At 36.4% G+C, this 18,120-nt stretch overlaps 1 protein-coding gene across 4 annotated transcripts in view; it reads right to left on the minus strand.

The window, feature by feature from the left end:
* LOC126733441 (major royal jelly protein 1-like) overlaps positions 1-18,120 on the minus strand; it is a 44,692-nt gene that overhangs the window by 2,159 nt on the left and 24,413 nt on the right. For 2 of the 4 annotated variants that reach the window (XM_050436745.1, XM_050436749.1), the window contains 5 exons: positions 12,627-12,722; positions 12,320-12,575; positions 6,063-6,247; positions 5,821-6,006; positions 1,473-1,628 (listed from right to left, as the gene is read on the minus strand). In XM_050436745.1, the coding sequence (XP_050292702.1) occupies positions 1,506-1,628; positions 5,821-6,006; positions 6,063-6,247; positions 12,320-12,575; positions 12,627-12,722 (846 nt within the window). In that variant the 3' untranslated portion in view covers positions 1,473-1,505. Of the gene's footprint in view, positions 1-1,472; positions 1,629-5,820; positions 6,007-6,062; positions 6,248-12,319; positions 12,576-12,626; positions 12,723-18,120 lie in introns of those variants that run through there. The other 2 variants (XM_050436746.1, XM_050436747.1) reach the window with 2 other exon arrangements.

The raw sequence follows: 18,120 nt of genomic DNA on the forward strand, positions 1-18,120 counted from the left end.
TAACAAAATTATTAATACCGCTATAACTTTGTTATTTTTAGGTTAAGGCTATTAGTGTAAGTAAACTTTTTATTAAGAAAATTATTCTTTCGATTTTTCTAAAAATATACAAGGGTTTTGTAATATACAAGGGTTTTGTAAATATACAAATGTTTCCTTTAACAAAAGTAAAAAATCCTACTAGTTTGCTAATTTACCCGACCCTGTATCTTAAATATTAACAAGCATACATAGAGTGCCAACTTAATCGGAGGCACCCTGTATTCCGATACAGTCAAAAACTTCTCGGAATATTATTATGACATTTCAAAGTCATTAGATTAGGAATGAGGAAGAGATGGTTTGGAGTTGGCGTTATGAACTTTATCTCTTGATCAAGCTCCGTTTTTTGATTAGACTGCAAAGAAGTGACACTCTCTGCTTGTATCTGTTCGGTTCTGCCTTGTAGTTGCCCAACCTCTCTAACCTAAGCCGTAAAGTTGTAAGGTAATCTCTGTAGGTCTAAGCCTGACGATGCTCCGATGCTCCAATCTCTGAAGTGTAGATACTACACACCAAAATATGGCGAATGACCTTAACATGTCTTATACAAATGTTGCAGGCTTACGAGATACAGTATAGTTAAAGTTGGAATTTTAATTTGAAATTTCTTAATAATTTTGCGATTTTAAGTAGTATCGTCTTGATAATTTATGTGTTTTGACATGAAAATTACGAATTTTGTCGTGAATTTAGCATTATTTATACAGGGCGTTAGTAACACCCTGTTACTTAGGTAAATTACAACAAAGCTTTTTTGCCTAATCAGTTATGGCTAAAACGACTATCTAAAAGACAGTTCACTTTTGAATAAAAAAGGTGCTCTTGTTTATTTCATGTAACTCTATCAGTTTTTAACTTATTTGCATTTTAAACATTCAGCGTAAAGAATCATAAGCCACCGTTATTACATTGACTTTTCTTCAAGTAGGCTTGTATCAGCATACACGTTTTTCGTGTAAAGAAACTGCACTAATTTAACCCTCAAAATTAATCCTTGTAAACAGGGATGTACTAAATAAAAATAGTCTATCATTTGATACATAGACCTAATAGATCCGCGCGTTGTAAACGTATCTAATGGCTTCAAGTGACTTCTGTATTACACCTGCAGTGCAGGTATAGTTTTAGATTTGCACAGCGATCCTATCAAAGCCCTTGGAAAGCAGCGTATATATGTGTATCGAAAGTGCAAAAAGATGAAGCTCACTGTAATCATAATTCTTAATCACTAGTAATTTGTGTTTAAAGAGAACAAGTTAAAGCAACAAAAAAGCTTTCAAACTTCTTCTTAGAAGTAGCGGTTCCCAGAGAACTGCTGTTTTTTGAGTCTTCTAATAGAATAAAAAAATTGCTAATTGTAACAATAAATTAAAGATCTTTTAAGGGATTAATATTTTCTTTCTTGACACTCAACTATAATAATGCAAAAATCACGTCAAGTTCACTTTATTTAATAACAAAAATTACAATTTAGCGCGGAATAAGCAAACATTAACTTTATCTTGGTCCACGGGCTCTGAAAATTTTTGGAAGGCTGTGGGGAACACAAATAGATACTCCGACCCATCTCGTACATTTTGTATTACCTGTAAAAAACCTTTTTAAGTATACTATAATACATTCCAAGGTGTGAAAGAGTGCGATTTTTCACGAAGATGAACTTTACAGAAGATATTTACACAGTCTAACATAAAGTTGAAATCTATATACTTTGATATTTATAGCAATCAGATATCATATTTTCGATTTGTTACAAATGCGCCTTAATAATTTGGCATTGCAATAAGTGTCACTTATGTCTAACCAAAATAACTGACATTTTACTGGATAAAAAAGAGGAAAAGTAAGATTGACAATTAAAGAAAATACCATTCACACAAATCAGTTGCATTGCGGTTTTGTATCGGACTTAATTAGTATTATCTATGATGACTATTTATAGAAATAAGTTAATATTTATCCTTTGTAAGAAATTTGTTTCTATAGAGTTTAAAGATTATTTCTAAAAAGGAGTGTTTTTGATTGACAAAATACATCTGGGATATGGCGAACTTCAAGTTCACCTACTATCCGGCACGTTTCATATTATTGTAGCATTTTTACCGTCCGTTATGTGTCAATTAAAACACTATGTGGACGAAAATAGTCAACTGATTTATTTATATACTTACACTACACTACTAAACACGATCACTTACAGACAGTTTTACCACTAAACTAAACTCTTTATTTTACTTTCGACACGTGTTTAGGTAACGATTAAAACTAAACTAAAACTACTGACAAGGGGACTTAATCAATTGTACGCTCTGTTTAATTAATAAATAAAACAACGCTGAATACACACTACTTGTATTCAGCGTATAATAAATTAAAAATTGTGTTTTATTTATATATACTAAAGACGCAACTAATAGAGCGGAAAATACAATGAAGTACGGCCGAATAAATCTTGAACACTAACTAAACTATACAATTGTCTATAAGGGACTGGACCTTTAACCCTGTTAAGAATGATTTTTGAATATTGCTAAACTTTCGTATGCATCTAATTTTCTATTGTCATTAACTGGTTTAAGTAATATTTAATAATTATTTATTTATTAATTATTTTTAGTTGTCCATCCTTACAAAGCGACCAGTATTTAAAACATGTTCAGCCAAACTTGACTTTTTACCTTTTGAAATCTATTCATTAAATCTGACAAATTGGTCTTCTTGTTTGTCCTATGTACTTTTTATCACAATCATTTCAATTATTCTCATAGATCCCGGATTTTTCATTAGTCTTATTTTATCTTTTAGGCTTCCTAAAATATTTTATAACTTAGTCGAACTTTGATAGACCATTCTTAGACCTAAGTCTTTGAAACCCCTATCAACGTCTCTTGTGAAGATAGGATCATATAGTATTACAACGAAAGTTTGCTTATTTTCATCTTTTTTTTTTAATGTGGAGTTTTTAGGATTAGCTTTAAACTTATGTCTTCTAACCAGCTTATCAATAATCTTATCGTCATAACCAGTGACCCTAGCTAGCTAGCAATTGTTTTCATTGATCCTTTTCTTTATTAAATCTGTTAGATCACTTAGAGGAAGCCATTTTTAATATACATGCTAGCCATTTTATATTCAAAAAAATGGTTACAGTCACTAGTTATGTATCTAAAAGTATTTATTTCTTTTCTATAAATATCAAATTCTAACTGATTATTATTTTTGATGACAAGAGTATCTAAGAATGGAAGTTAGTTATTTGTTTCCTGCTCGAAGGTAAATTTAATAGATGAAAAACAGTTATTGAGTTGTTCTACAAAATTATCAATATTGCATTTACTTTTTTCGAACGGCAAACACATCATCAACTTATCTTAACCAAACACGTGGAAAGTAAAAATGTATCTTTTGCATTTAACTCAAAGCGGTTCATGAAGAGCTCTGCTAAAAAGCGAGAGTGTTTTCTTGGATATCTTGGATATCATGAAAACTATTACTTTTGAAAAGCTCAATCAGATATTCCAAAGTTGCTGATATAGGAAAGCTTGGGAACAAAGAAAATACATAGAAAGAAAAAATAATTTTATCTTTACTTAGAATTAAATTATTGACTTTTGAAATAAACTGTTGGCTGTTTTTGACTGAAAAACATTCATAAGGTAATTTTAATGTCTCAAATTGCTTTACTAAAAACTGTGGTAAGTTGGAGATCCTATAGTGGAGACAATTGGTCTCATTTTATTGCCAGGTTTATGGATTTTTGGTACAAAAAAATATTTTGGAATTGTTGGGTTCGAAACATGTAACTTGAATTTATGTGAAAAAGAAACAAGGTTCTTGCAATCATTTAATGCTGTCTTAACCTGCGAGATTAATTTTGATAACGAGTTTTTAAAAATCTTTTTATATGGGCCATTATAATCAATTATCACAGTAATATCATCAACTCGCTCAAAATATTCTGCTTTGTGTTAAATAAAAACTTTGTTTTCTTTGTCATCTTTTAAATAGAAACAATCTTTTTCTCTCAGTCGTTTAACAACATAAGAACCGGATGTGTTTTTTGATTTGGCAAGATTTCTTGTAATTTGGTTGGGAATCGTTTCTCTAGCAAGACTCTGGCAAGTACTATATTAAAGATTCAATACTTACTATAATCTCCTCCAGATTGTTTTTTCAGTTTGACAGTGGTGCAAAGTTAAGACCCTTATTAAGAACATCACGTTCTTTTTATTATTATCAAATATGAATTGTTTTTTTTTTGTGGTTTGTTCTTCGAACTAATCAACTTTTTTAGTTTTTTTTTAGTAAAGAAAAATTGATAATTTATTTGTGGTTAATAACCTCAAACATAATTCTTTGAAATCCTCTCTACTAGTTATATCTTTAAAATATAAGGTCAGTTAGGGTAAGTTCCGTAACTTAACCGGTTCCTCCGGTTGTGCCGATTACCGTTCCATAACTATACAATTTCTGAAATTTGGTTCGGTTACGAAACGCGGTTCCTGAAAAATTGGTTGCAAATGTCAACCGAAACGACCGATCATTTTTTTCGGTAACTTCGGTTATTCCTACGTATGTCATGGATTCAACGTATTTATATTCTGAGTTTAATCTACGATATCCGGAAATCCTGTGATTGTAGGTTATCATCACCGCTACTACCGTTGATGAATATTTGGGATTGAATATTTATATACCCATATTCTCAATCAACGCTACTACTACAACTTTCATCACTGTTTAGGAGCAGGAGCTCAAATATACCAACAGCATTTACATTTGCATTCATTATGGGTATTATAAATAATAATAGGTATCTATAACACAAGAATAGAATTTATAACCTAATATCGTTCAGAGCTATATCGATATCAGAGCGTTCCATTTCAAACCGATATTCTCAGGAACCGTAAAATTGCCGCTTCTAACCGACGATTTACCAAGGTTATGTTACGGAAATTACCCTTAATTTAGTTTATTTCAGATCTTCTCCCGAAGATGCTAACATCCCTCTTGCAACTGTAGAAATAACAGTCAACGCTTGGCTCTAGAGAACGACGTTGATGAGTATAATAGCACTCAAGAACTTCGCACTTAAGACGCATGCGACACTCACCAAGAAGCCTTTCAGGCAATTTGCTATTTTATTGAAGATCCCCCTCGTTTCGTTATATGACTGTATTATAATTTTGACTAACATTGGAAAATTATTTAAAAAAAGGAGAGGGTCATGTATACATCAAACGGAAGTAATGAAAATAAATTTTAGAAAAAAGCCGGAGCTTCGTGGACATTGTAGAGTGACTTTGCAGTGCTATTTTCGTCTGACGATTTAAATATGCGCTTAAAATTATTTCTACAATAATGTATAAAAAATTTCGAAATAGCAAATAATATTTTATTACTATAAGGCGATATATTTAAAATGAAATAAATCATCATCAGGATAATTTCGAAACAATTTGATTAGTTTTTCGTAATTTATATTTTATCAAAATATCGCTTATGACGGATTGAAATTATGACTGAACGGAGACTAAAACGAGACGGATGGCAAAATCGGTGACACTTTCGGACGTGTGTTGAAAGTGTCGGTACAAATTAAAAACAACAATGTATTTTTTTATCGTAACTGTGATTGTTTGGCATAGCGGACCTGAGACGTGACTGATGTGTGCAAATGGATCTTACGACCAATTTTGAATATGAATCCTTTTTTTTTTGGGTCACTTAAGAAAGATATGCGTGTTATAAAAGTAATTTTGATTGGTTGCTTACCTTCATACTAGTAGGAAACTGCATAGTAGTTTTATTGTCAGCAATTACTATAAAATTTTCCTTCGAATATGGTGTTGTTGGATCCCATTTAACTATGAGCACATCAGTCAATAGCGCGAAATATACTATTCCCTTGGAATCAATTGCTTCCACTGGACTTTGCTGATCCCTTGTGGTAGGATAAGTCTAATAATATATACATATATCATCATTGTAGAATATTGTTAAGCACAAATTCTTACGTAAAACAACTGGGAAGACCCATAAGGCTCCTTAAAATTGTCTGGATTTTTTAAATGCCTTAAATACACCCATGATTCTCGTACGTTTGACATTGCATGGTAAAAGAGTTTTCTCTCTCCGGGAGGGTCGGTTTTAGGGCTGAGAGCTAAAGATAAGATTCCATCCTCCAAATGAAAACTGACACCTGAAGTGTCATGAAACTTTTTTTTTAAATAATATAAGATATGTGTGTAAAAACTAAATACTAACCTAATTTACAAATACAAATTACAGAGATTATAAACAAAACTCGGAAATCAGGAGTCATGAGTTCAATATATTTTTGGAAACCTGCCCATCCTTCATGAGGGTTTTTTTTTTTGGGGTCGGTGGAGAAATTCTTTATGAACACTGGTTACGCGGCGCCGCCCCCAGTAGTGTGGGACTCAGTGCCGAGTCTGTTTCGTCCTATACCCACTAAAACTCCACCGCTGGGTGGTGCCCTGTGGCTCCCTACACTGCGGTCTGCTAAGAGGCAGTCCTATTGTGTCCCATATGTTTTGTCTCACAGGTTCAATTCTGTAGCTTCAAGGAAGTCCAGGATTGAGCCCAGTGGTAGATTTCTTATACCCTCTGGTGAGGGTTTCTCTTCCCCCAGGAATGTTGCCCTGGTTTGATTAAATGCTTCACAGAAGCACAGTATGTGAAGAGTTGTTTCGTCCTCCTCATTGCATCCCCTACATAGCGAGGTAACTGATTTCCCTAGCGTATGCAGGTGTTTCCTGCTGGGTGCATGGCCTGTAAATAGCCCTGCGACCCTTCGCAGTTGTTGTCTGGAGAGGCCCAGTATGTTCTCACCCTTCTTGAAGGGTGGGCTGCCTATAAGTTGTTTGGATGGTTCCATCTTTGGCAGCTGCTCCCAGTAGAGTTTGTTCTGGTTTGTTAGCCAGTTGCCGATTTCCCTCTTCCAGGTCTTATCGTTGACACAACATGTTGGTTCAGGGCCTACCAGGCTGTTGCTGGCTCCCTGGGTTGCAAGTTGGATAGCCCTTCTTGCAGCCTTATTGTTGCCCATATTCTCTGCTAGGATTATCTCTGGCCTATTTTGCGCTTCGGCGAGGTTCCTGAGATCCTCCCAGCAGCTTTGCACAGTCCTTGACTTAGTCTCGAACTGTTGTAGTGCAAGTGTTGCAGCCTGGTCTCCTGTGAAAATTGCGAAGGTTTTGCCTCTTGGCAGCCCTTCTCTCATCAGTTGGACACAGGTTTGTATTCCTATTATGCTTGCCTGTAAATTTGTTGTTTCCAGGCCCAGGTTTAGCATAAATTGTCTGCCCTGTTGTTCGTCCTCCACCATGCCCACAGCTACCCCGATCTTGGATCGTTTGGTTGCCGTGTACCATACTGAGTAACCTCTTTGCCTGAGCCTGTCTGCTTCTGCGTCCAGTGGTTCCCTTTTCTCTTTGATGACAAAAGGTTTGTCTAGGTATGTGACCTTGGTTCTGTCTGTTCTTGTCAAATAAGGCATTGGGCTCATCTTTCGATAGGATTGTTGCGTCATTTGACAGCAGTCTTTTCGCCCCCGATATAGCTTCAGCCCGTACCACTAAGTGTAGCGGGCTTAGTCCTATCAGGTTCTCTAGGGCAGCAGTCGGCGTTGTTGACATTGCTCCTGTTATGCCCAGACATGCTATTCGTTGTATTTTGTTGAGTATCTGTATTACAGTCCTCTTTTCTGCCGCATGCCACCATATAGGTGCTGCGTATGTAATGATGGGTCTAACCATTGTCGTGTACATCCAATGTACCATTTTTGGTGACAGTCCCCATGATCTACCGAACATTCTCTTACAGTACATAAGAGTTTTCGTGGCTTTATTTGTAGCCTGGATTACATGTTTCTTGAAGCTGAGTTTTTTATCCAGGGTTATACCTAGATATTTGACCTCGTCTTCAAGTCGCAGATTTTCTCCATAAAATTTTATGTTTCTAATGGGCTCTAGTTTCCTTCTTTTGGTAAAGGAAACCAGAGTAGTTTTTGTGGGATTTACCCTTAGTTGTTCTCCCTCTCCCATCCTCACACCAGTGCTCGACAGTAGTCAGGGCTCTTTGCATTTTTTCGAATACATGAGCCTGACTACCCCCTCGTGTAAGGATGACTATATCGTCAGCATATTCTATAGCGAGGATAAGCTGCCTCTCCAGTCATGTCAGCAAGCTGTCCGATACAAGGTTCCACAGCAGCGGTGACAGTACGCCCCCTTGCGGTGTTCCCCTGCACACTTTGGCCTTAACCGTTGTGCTGTTGAGATTTGCTGCTACTTTCCTATGATTTAGCATTTGGGTTATCCAGCCGCCAATCATGGGATGTATTCCTCGTGCTGCTATCGCACGGTTGATTGAGTCATATGATGTATTGTCGAATGCTCCCTCAATGTCTAAGAAAGCTCCTAGGGCAATCTCTTTGTTGTTCAGAGATTGTTCGACCCTCTGGGTTATCTCGTGAATCGCTGATTCGCAAGATTTACCTGTTTGGTAGGCATACTGGTGTCGCTGTAGAGGGTTGACCCGTAATACATTGTTCCTGATATGCCTTTCTATGAGCTTTTCCTCTGTTTTTAGGAGGAATGATGTAAGGCAGATTGGTCGGAAGGATTTAGGTTTCGCATAGGAGTCGCGTCCCGTCTTTGGTAGAAATACTACCTTTGCTTCCCTCCAACTCTCTGGTATATGCGCCGTGGCTAGACTTGCCCGCATTATTTTATATAGTGCAGGCAGCAGCAGTTCGCTACCTCGCTGTAACCTGACTGGCATTATGCCATCCATTCCGGGAGATTTAAATGGTTTGAAGGAATTTATCGCCCATTTAACCTTCTCGTAGGTTACTACCTTTTTTGCTAGTTCCCAGTACTCCCTTTTGCCCCTGTTCGGAGTGATAGGAGTTGGGTCCTGAGTATGTTCTGGTTGGTGGAGAATTTTCGATCCCGGAAAGTGCGTGTTCAGCATTAAGCCAAGCGTTTCTTCCTCGGTTGTCGTATATTCTCCATCGGGTTTTAGACAAGAGCCTAGGGTTTGTCGTGGCCCTTTGGATATTGCCTTGTGGAGTCTAGCATATGCTGGTGTCTCTGTTAGGTCCCGGCATAGCTTCCTCCAGCCTTCTTTCTTTGCTCTTTTTATAGCATCATTGTACCTGGTTAAGTGTTGTCTGTATAGATTCCACTCGCCAGTTCTTTTGGCTCTGTTAAAAAACTTTCTTACTGTCTTCCTTAGCTCGCCCAATTCTTGGTTCCACCATGAGGTGTTCCCTGCTTGACGCGGTTTGCTTAGTGGACATGAATTTTCAAAAGCAACTTTAATAGCCTCAGTGACTGACTCTGTCAGCACTTCGAGCTCTACATTGTCTTTTTTCTCCGTTGGACAGTTCTCCAGTTCGCGTCCTAGTATCTCATTGAAGAGGTCCCAGTCCATTTTCCTGGCGTTCCTGTAGGTCTCCGGATTTGTATCCATAGATTCTAGATCGAATCTTATGTACCTGTGATCCGACAAACTTGGTTCGTCAGATACATGCCATTTTTTAACGACGTCGCAGATGCGTCCCTTGCCAATGGTTAGATCAATTACTTCTCTGCGGAGTATGTTGACGAAGGTCGGTTCCTCCCCCACATTAAGTATATTTAGACCGGAGGCAGCACAGTAGTTTAATAATGATTCGCCTCGTTTGTTTGTTCCAGTGCTTCCCCAGATAGTGTGGTGAGCATTGGCGTCACAGCCTATTATAAGGTTTTCCAATCTTTGATGGTCTATCAACCTCCGAACTGTTGTCGGAGGTGGTTCCCCTTGTTGATCGTGTGGAAAGTATGCTGATACTATTATTGTATCGTAGCTCCTCTCCGCTGTTTTGATTTGTACTTTGACCGCCGCTGTGTCCCTGTCACAAAACTCCCACAGCGGTGTGGCCTCTATATCTTTTCTTATAAAGATACAGCTTCTTAGGTTAGGTCCCTCTTTTGGGTCTGACACTAGTCTCCCGTTGAGGTTTCCTAGTCCCCTTATCTGGCCCTTATAAGTATAAGGTTCCTGAATCAGGGCTATCTGAATGTTGTTGTCGGCTATGCATTTTTGTAAGGCCGCAGTGGCTGCTTTGCAGTGGTGGAGGTTTATTTGTATTAGCCTCGCACCCATTGCGGAGAGCGATTTTAGGAAGAAGAGGTTCCCGGCAATCCCTCTGTTTCCATAGGGGTTGCCTGGTCCCTCTTCTCTTTCTCTTGGCTGCCGGCCAAGAGTCTGATTTTTATGCTGCCAAAGTTGAGGTATAGCGATTGATTCGCTTCCCTTACTTTGGCCCAGGATTTCTCGTCCATGAGGAGCGTTACCAGGCAACTCTTGTCGTCCTGGTCCTTCCTCATGTCGAGCACTTTCCACAAGCTGGTGTTGATGTTGTTTTGAACATCCAGCTTGTGTAGGAGCATCCAGCTTGTGTAGGAGATCCTGCATGAGGTTACGCGAGTACAAAACGTACTTATGTGACACAATATCATTTCACTCATCTGTTAAATTTTGTGAATTTTACAATAAATGAATCTGTCACAAATTGCCAGAAGCAAGATACGAGGTGCGTATTTAAATATATCAATTTTTAGATTAGCCAGTTCATTTGTATTATCATTTTCTATTACTATGTCCCGTAGTTTTTGGCTTACCAGCCACCATTTATCGAAGGAGAGTGGAGATGATATGTTAGGATTTCATATCTGACAGCCTAACTTATTAATGACATCAAATCTGTCAAATATTCAATAGGGAATATCAGAGGGAAATACAATGCAAACCGTATTTAAAAAAGTAGCTGTGTAGGGGATCACTTTCGTTCATTCCTCCCTTCCTGCGACTTGGGTCATAAGCCAAATAGACAACTATCGTAGGTGTCACTTCCCATAAGAAGAGATTTATTTTAATTTTAAAACGAAAAATGAAACGGAATGTAGATACGTCTACAATAGCAACAATAATTACACAATTGGTGAACCAAAACCCGAAGAACTTAATAATATTAACTGAGAACGAAAACTCTCTCGTTGCTTGGTAGGATATTTATGCACTTTGTAGGTCAGTCTAAGGTTAATGCTTGAGCGTCATTAGAAAAGATGGCTTATAAGTAGATGAAGATCTTATTAGCTTGTAATTTTTCAGATGATAAACAAGTAGGACAAATTCCAATTGATAAATGCCTAGTATACCTCTCTACAAGTAGACACATTTATGTATTTAGCAATTTTCTCGAGTATACCAATATTACCAACTGCTGGGATATTACTCTGAGGTCTCCAACCAGATTTTTGCATCACCAGTTTCACGAGTCCATAGTTTTTCATACAGCGAGCACGCAGTCTTCATTGCCTCAAATAGTATCACAAAGTGAAGAAAAATATCTGAGGATTGTGTCGTTTGTTTAAGAACCTTAGTTGGGATAGTTGGATCCTGTGATGCTTAAGTATGCATGGCGCTAGACTCTATCCAGTTGCACCCAAATTTTTCTACCAAATAATAGCTCCGAAACCTTCTCGCTTCTCACGAGGAGGTCCATGGACTTAAAAGTTTGGTAGGCTCTTTGATACATTCATAATATTAGTTGGAATATGATACTAAATCTAGTTGTTCCTGTTTTGAAACAATTCAGTTCTTCAAGTCTTTGCAAGGTATTTAGACGTAATGTTATGTGACGTATTCTGTTATATTTTATCTTAATGAAGCGTCAAGTATTCTTTAATGATTCTCCACTTAACATGTTTCGATAGAAAAGTTACCTTTAACGATGAACTTATGTGGTTTAAGTTATTTCAACCTAAACTACCTCTGTGTTCCCGTCTCTGGTATAGAGAAACATCTGAAAAATGTCAACGTTATTTACAACGGCATCATTTCAATATGCAAGAGTATTTAAGTAATATAAGGCCTTACACTATCCCTCATTATTCCTTTTTAATAGTTAATTATTTATTTCTTTCGCTTCGTGGTGTTTTCACCCTGATAAGACACACGCAATGTATGTTGTAAACTGACAATTGACTTTGGTAACAAATTATGATGTTTTTAACTGACAGGTATGGCATTATTGCTGGTTGATGTTGACGAAAGAGATACCCAAAGAAAGAGGTCGCTAGTAAAACTCAGCCTTTAGCAAAAAAATAGTACTTTAAAGGAGATTGTGTTGTATCCAAAGTTATTCTCAACTCTCAGCTATTCAAAATTGTTGTTGTACTTAAAAAATTGAGTGCTTTACCTCCTACAGTATAATATTCATAATTAGGATCCGGATGGAAACTCTGATCCTGGATCGTCCAGGAAATGTTCTTTTCCAAATTATATACGAGTAATCTCGGCCCCTCAGGATCAGCCACATACAGCCAAGTTTTCATACAATTATCCTCCATACTTTCGACTTCTGCGATTGGCGTTGAATAATATGAAACGTTTTGGTATTTGTTATTATTATGATATTGATCATAAGGTAGCTCATATTTGTATAACAGGGTATCCTGAAATTAGAAATTAAATTATATCTATTAGATTCATTCTAAAATAATTACCGATTCTAGGTCAAAAGCTAAAATTTGAGGGGGACAAATGAAGTCGTTATTTATGTTGGCGTTATCTATTACCCAAAGTCTGTTACATTCGTCTGCCTAGAAAGAGAGATAAAATAGTAAATAATTCACCATTTGCATTGGAAAATAAAATTTAGGTCATACGAGCCCTAACAACTATATATTGGGACAAACTAAAATACACATGTAATTTAATTTTTAATATACTTCTATTTTCTAAACTTGCTTTTTTTATTGTTATATTGTATAAACAGTTAATTAATAACAAAATCGATTCATTAGGAACGCAAAAATACAAAATATCTATTCTAACACACCAAATTATTTAAAAAATGCTAATATTGGGTGGCAACTAGATAATAAGACAAACGCGAACTTCAATTTTTAAAATGGAGTAAAGTCGCCCTTAGATTGTAGAGGAAAGTTGCCTATTATCGGATACTTTTTTCTTTTAATTAACAAAAAATACCTACATACCACATAAATTAATTGCATGTTAAAAACGGTTAGGATGATATATGTTCTTTCATTATGTGACACGAAATAGCTCTAACTGGCTCTAACTTTCACAAAAGTTAAAAAAAACATAACAGTGCATAAATTATTATTTTGAAATTGGGTTCCTTATATCTGATAGTAGGTGTTCCTAATATCGCATATATCCGACATTCGGAACTTAAACGTTTAAAATAAAAAGCATAGGTATTTGTTTAGATTTTTATTAATATTAAATTGAAAATACGTTCAAAAACTTTATGAAAAACCTTAAAGTTAATCTAAGCACATCTCACAAATAAACCATAGATTTTTGTCAGTTCCTACACATTCTTCATGGCACCAACGAAAGCATTGATTGCATCTGATCCACTTTTCCCCTGTTCTGTCCTCTGAATAAAAATTATTGCAATACAGACACTCGGCGTCTTCGGCATCTCTGTCCATATCATCATCACTGTCTACTAACTGCAATTCAGTATCAGTGTCATCATCAATGGAAGAGGTGAGAGGTTTTTTAGCTTTTCCCTTCCCTTTACCATTTTTTTTTGGTTTAGCTTTTGTGCTTCTGTTTTGACCCTTAAGTGCAGTGTTAATCGGAACTGTTTTTAATTTTCTTTTGTTTAAAGCTTCTTCCAGTTCTGATTTGTAAGGCGATCCAGTTATTAACGCAGTAGTGCCACGTCTTCCTCGCTTATTCGTAGATCCGGACGTGCACGAGCAACTAGGCATAGGGCTGATATCTGTCGGTTTCACCAACTTTGTGTTTGTAGAAGGAGTGGTCAAGCTATTTATTAAGGGTTTTGTGGGGATAGCATCAGGTGTTTTAATCCTGTCCCTCATAGAAGATAGAGGTATTTCATCTTCGCTTTCTATTTCCTCCGATTCTGGCCTGTTCTCATCAAGTTGTTGGGGTGGTGGCGGGGTTCTTTCACGTTGGGAATGAATAGCAAATTCATCGTCTCGGAATACATGCCTGTTGAGCGGAAAAATTCCACATTTTCTAAAACCATTTACGGCCACTTTAACGCTTGCAGCACGTAGGTATGCTCTCCCTAGCAGCTCAGCGACCTGATAGTGAGTTACCACCCTTCCTGGGTTATTTTTGAGCCATGACTCAATCTCCAATGCATAATATGTTTTAAATGGAGACATAAAAGCTACGTCTAGGGGATGTATCTTATGTGTCGAATGAGGAGGTAGACATAAAATATGCACATAGTTTTTCCTTGCTAAATCAATTAAAGGGATGTTGCGCGTATGTAGTGCCCGTCTAATATTAAGACCACTGGATCGCCCTTTGCTGGTTTAACATGCTTTATAAGATGTGTAAACCAAGCTGTAAACAGATCATGCTGAATCCAACCGGAAGGATGACATCTGGCGATCGTTCCTGGCGGTGCTCCATTTAGAAGTTCAGGCTTCATATTTTTTCTAGGAAATACTAGCATAGGTAGCACATATATTCCGGTAGCGCTCATACAAGTCACTACAGTAACAAGAGCTCCCCTTTCGGATGTCGTCAAGGCCCCAACTTGCCTTTTACCTCGTAAGATGAGAACCCTTGAATGTTTGTGTTGAACAGTTGTAATGCCTGTTTCATCTACATTAAATAATCTGGCTGGATTCAATTTGATTTCTGCTAAGGCTGGCTCTAACAGATCAAAAAAAGCCGCGCAATTTTCTCGAGTAAACCCTTTTATGCGAGCTGCAGATACACCCTGTGGCTTTCTAAAACTCAGTTCAGGATGTCTCTTTAAAAACCCTTTTTGCCACTTTTTTCCTGCACTTGATTTCGTCATAGAAAAAGGGTGTTGTAGCCCGTTCTGGATAGCTAGCTGAAACGATAGCCTTCTAATATCGGAAGCTTTTAGTCCATAAAACCATTTCTCAATATCTAAACAATATGTAACTAACAGATTTTTAATTTCGTTGCTTAGCGCAGGTCTTCTTCCTAATTTCGTAGCTGTTAATACTTCTATTGGCTTATCTGATTTTACGTAATCAACAAGGGTACTTCTTGGAGCTTTATATATTTTTGACGCTTTTAAATACCCCATTTCTTTGCTTCTAACAGCATTTACCGCAAGCTCCATGGCTCTTGCATCCCATGTTTTACGACCTTTCTTTTGTTTTCCGTTCATCTAGAAAAAAAAGCAAAAAACCTCCTTAATCAAGGTTAAAAGCATAATAATATGGTATATGAAACTTATTCTCATTTATTATTAAAGAAAAAGAGAGTAAAACGCAAGTATCTATGACAGAAAATCAGTTGATTCATTTAAAAGCAGCTCCAGAAAACTGGTTCCAAATATCGGATACTATACGATATTAGGAAACCAAAAGTATCCGATATTACGGTACATAACCTCACTAAATTTACCGTTTTTTTTTACATTCAAAAAATAGTTCACAAAAGCAATTTATACATTAAAAGGTATCATCTGCAATCTACTTAATGATATGGTATGTAACAAACAAATAATTTAACCTACCTTTTCCAGAAATAACGCGAAAAATTATACACTGTTAAAATCTATGCACATCGAAAACCGTTACAGTAGCAAAATGACGTTTTATAAACAATGATAGGATTCTGAAATTCTTGTAGGAAATGATCTGCGTAATAGTTCTCTTGATTACTATGGAAGTTCCGAGATCGCGCTGTGCTATTACAGATTTAGAGTAATGTCCGATATTAGGAATCTATGCAGTATTAGGCTACTTTCCTCTATAACAATGAAGGCCTTACACTGTGGGGGGGTAAATTCATTCCAAATCTGCTCTATTTTGACCTTAAGTTCTGGCAATGTTCTTTGAGGGTTGTTCCTTAATGTCTGTTTCATTTTATGCCATACTGTTTCAATGACATTAAGGTCTGGGCTGTTAGAAGGCCAAGAAAGGCAGTTTATGTGGTGGTCCCCAAACCACTTTTTTGTAGTTTTGGCCGTATGACATGCAGCCCTATCCTGCTGAAATATGTAATTTTCATTAACTGTTAATTTCGCGATACTTGGAAGTAGGCTATTTTGTAGAATTTGTTGATATTTTGCAGCATTTACGGTGCCCTCTATAAACTAAAAACACTCTAATCCTCCAAGCGTCATGCAACCCCAAATCATTATTCCTTTAGGAAACTTTACGGTGCGTTTTAAACAGTCCTTATGGAAAGCCTCATCTTTTGTGCGAATCACACGTTTTCGGTAATCACCAACACATTCGTCGAATTTTGATTCATCGCTAAAAATTACGCGGGACCAATCTTCTACTGACCAGGAGAAGTTAGATTTTGCCCATAGGCTTTCTTTTGTTTTGCTGTTAAAAGCGGTTTTTCCTTTGCCTATAAGAAAAAATGTATTAAAAAAGTTTGTTGTTTAATGTAAGATCTTCAATAACCTTGTAAAACTTCAATCCGCATTTATGAATCCACTTGCGACAACATTCTCTTGACAAATTATGCCCAGTTTCATGATTCCATTCTGCCGTTACCTGCCGTACCGTATTTCTTCGACCTTTTTGGCATAATTTATAATAATAATAATAATAATAATATCCTTTATTTGCCAACAAAATCGTATACAGGACGACAAAGCAACGTCATACAAAGGAGGATGCTTTAACAAGCATTCTTTTATCCCTATCAGAAACTAATTTTGGGTGACCTGGGCTATTTCTTTTCTTATGTAAAATTCCTCCAGTTTCCCCATAATGCTTTATTATATTAAACACAGTACTTTTAGAAATATTTAGTTCATCCGCCACTTCACGTATTCTTTTGTTTCGGGAATAATTTTTAACCACCAACTCGCGAATTTTTGAATTTGTCGAGATACCACGCACCATTTTAATTAATAAAGAATTGTTGAGTTACCCAAACTGACAGCGAAGCAATTTCAAAATAAACAAATGTGTCTGTTGCCCCTGGCAACATTGTTTATTAATTATTTTTCCAGCCAACTTGTCTTATCTGGTATCATTTTTAACTCGTGACTTGATACTGTCCCATTATTTAGTGGCCACCCAATATTAGCATTTTTTAAATAATTCCTAGTTTCTTCCCTTTTTTTAAGCGTTCCTAATGAATTGATTTTGTTATTAATTAACTGTTTAAACAATATTACATTTAAAAAAAAGTTTAAAAAATAGAAGTATATTAAAAATTAAATTACATGTGTATTTTAGTTTGTCCCAATATATAGTTGTTAGGGCTCGTAGAATAAACGAGTTGCATTAAGAGTCTTTTAGTTATAATATACTTTAATCATATCCTATAGGAAATCCAATTTGCTATAGCGCCATCGCAATCCTAAACTGTTTCTAATATGAAGCCCAATTTCTATATTCCTGACTCTTCTTGCAAATGCATTTTCGTATTGTTGTCCTGTGCATGACACGTGATAATTGATCACATAATCAATTATTATTATGATAATTGATCACATACAAATTATTTTTTCTCTCCTTCTATCTCTTTTGTCTTGTTTCCACTGATACTGGTTGTTTCCAAATTTTATTACCCAGCAATTTGAAATAACATTTCTACAAGAATCTTAATTTTTTACTCGTAGCAGAGTAAGTGTAATGAAAGACTAATTGGTACAAAACCAACACCAAGACTACAATTGGATTAAAGTTAATTAAAAACTGTATCTTTTAGTCTTTAGTCGTTAGTTTTTAGAACTTAGTCTCTAGATACTTTTGACGGTTAGGAATCTGGTCTTCTTAAAAACTATTTTCAATTTGTTTTGAAAACTACCAGAGACAAATGAAGTTCTTAATAGTCGCAATTGCTACCGTTTCGCAGATCATCTCCTCGGTTTCTTCAGAGCTTATTCTAAAACTCAAGATCTGACTTTTCTGCCTTATCTAGGCCTGTTGGCCTAAAAACAATTCCTCTTTGTTCACCTCTATTCTTTTTTATTTCGATTGGCTCGTCTTGGCTCTTGAGTGTCTCTCGGTAGAAATCCTCGGGTAGCGCCTT

This window comes from Anthonomus grandis, chromosome 2 (assembly GCF_022605725.1).
Source record: "Anthonomus grandis grandis chromosome 2, icAntGran1.3, whole genome shotgun sequence".
NCBI classification, from domain to species: domain Eukaryota; kingdom Metazoa; phylum Arthropoda; class Insecta; order Coleoptera; family Curculionidae; genus Anthonomus; species Anthonomus grandis.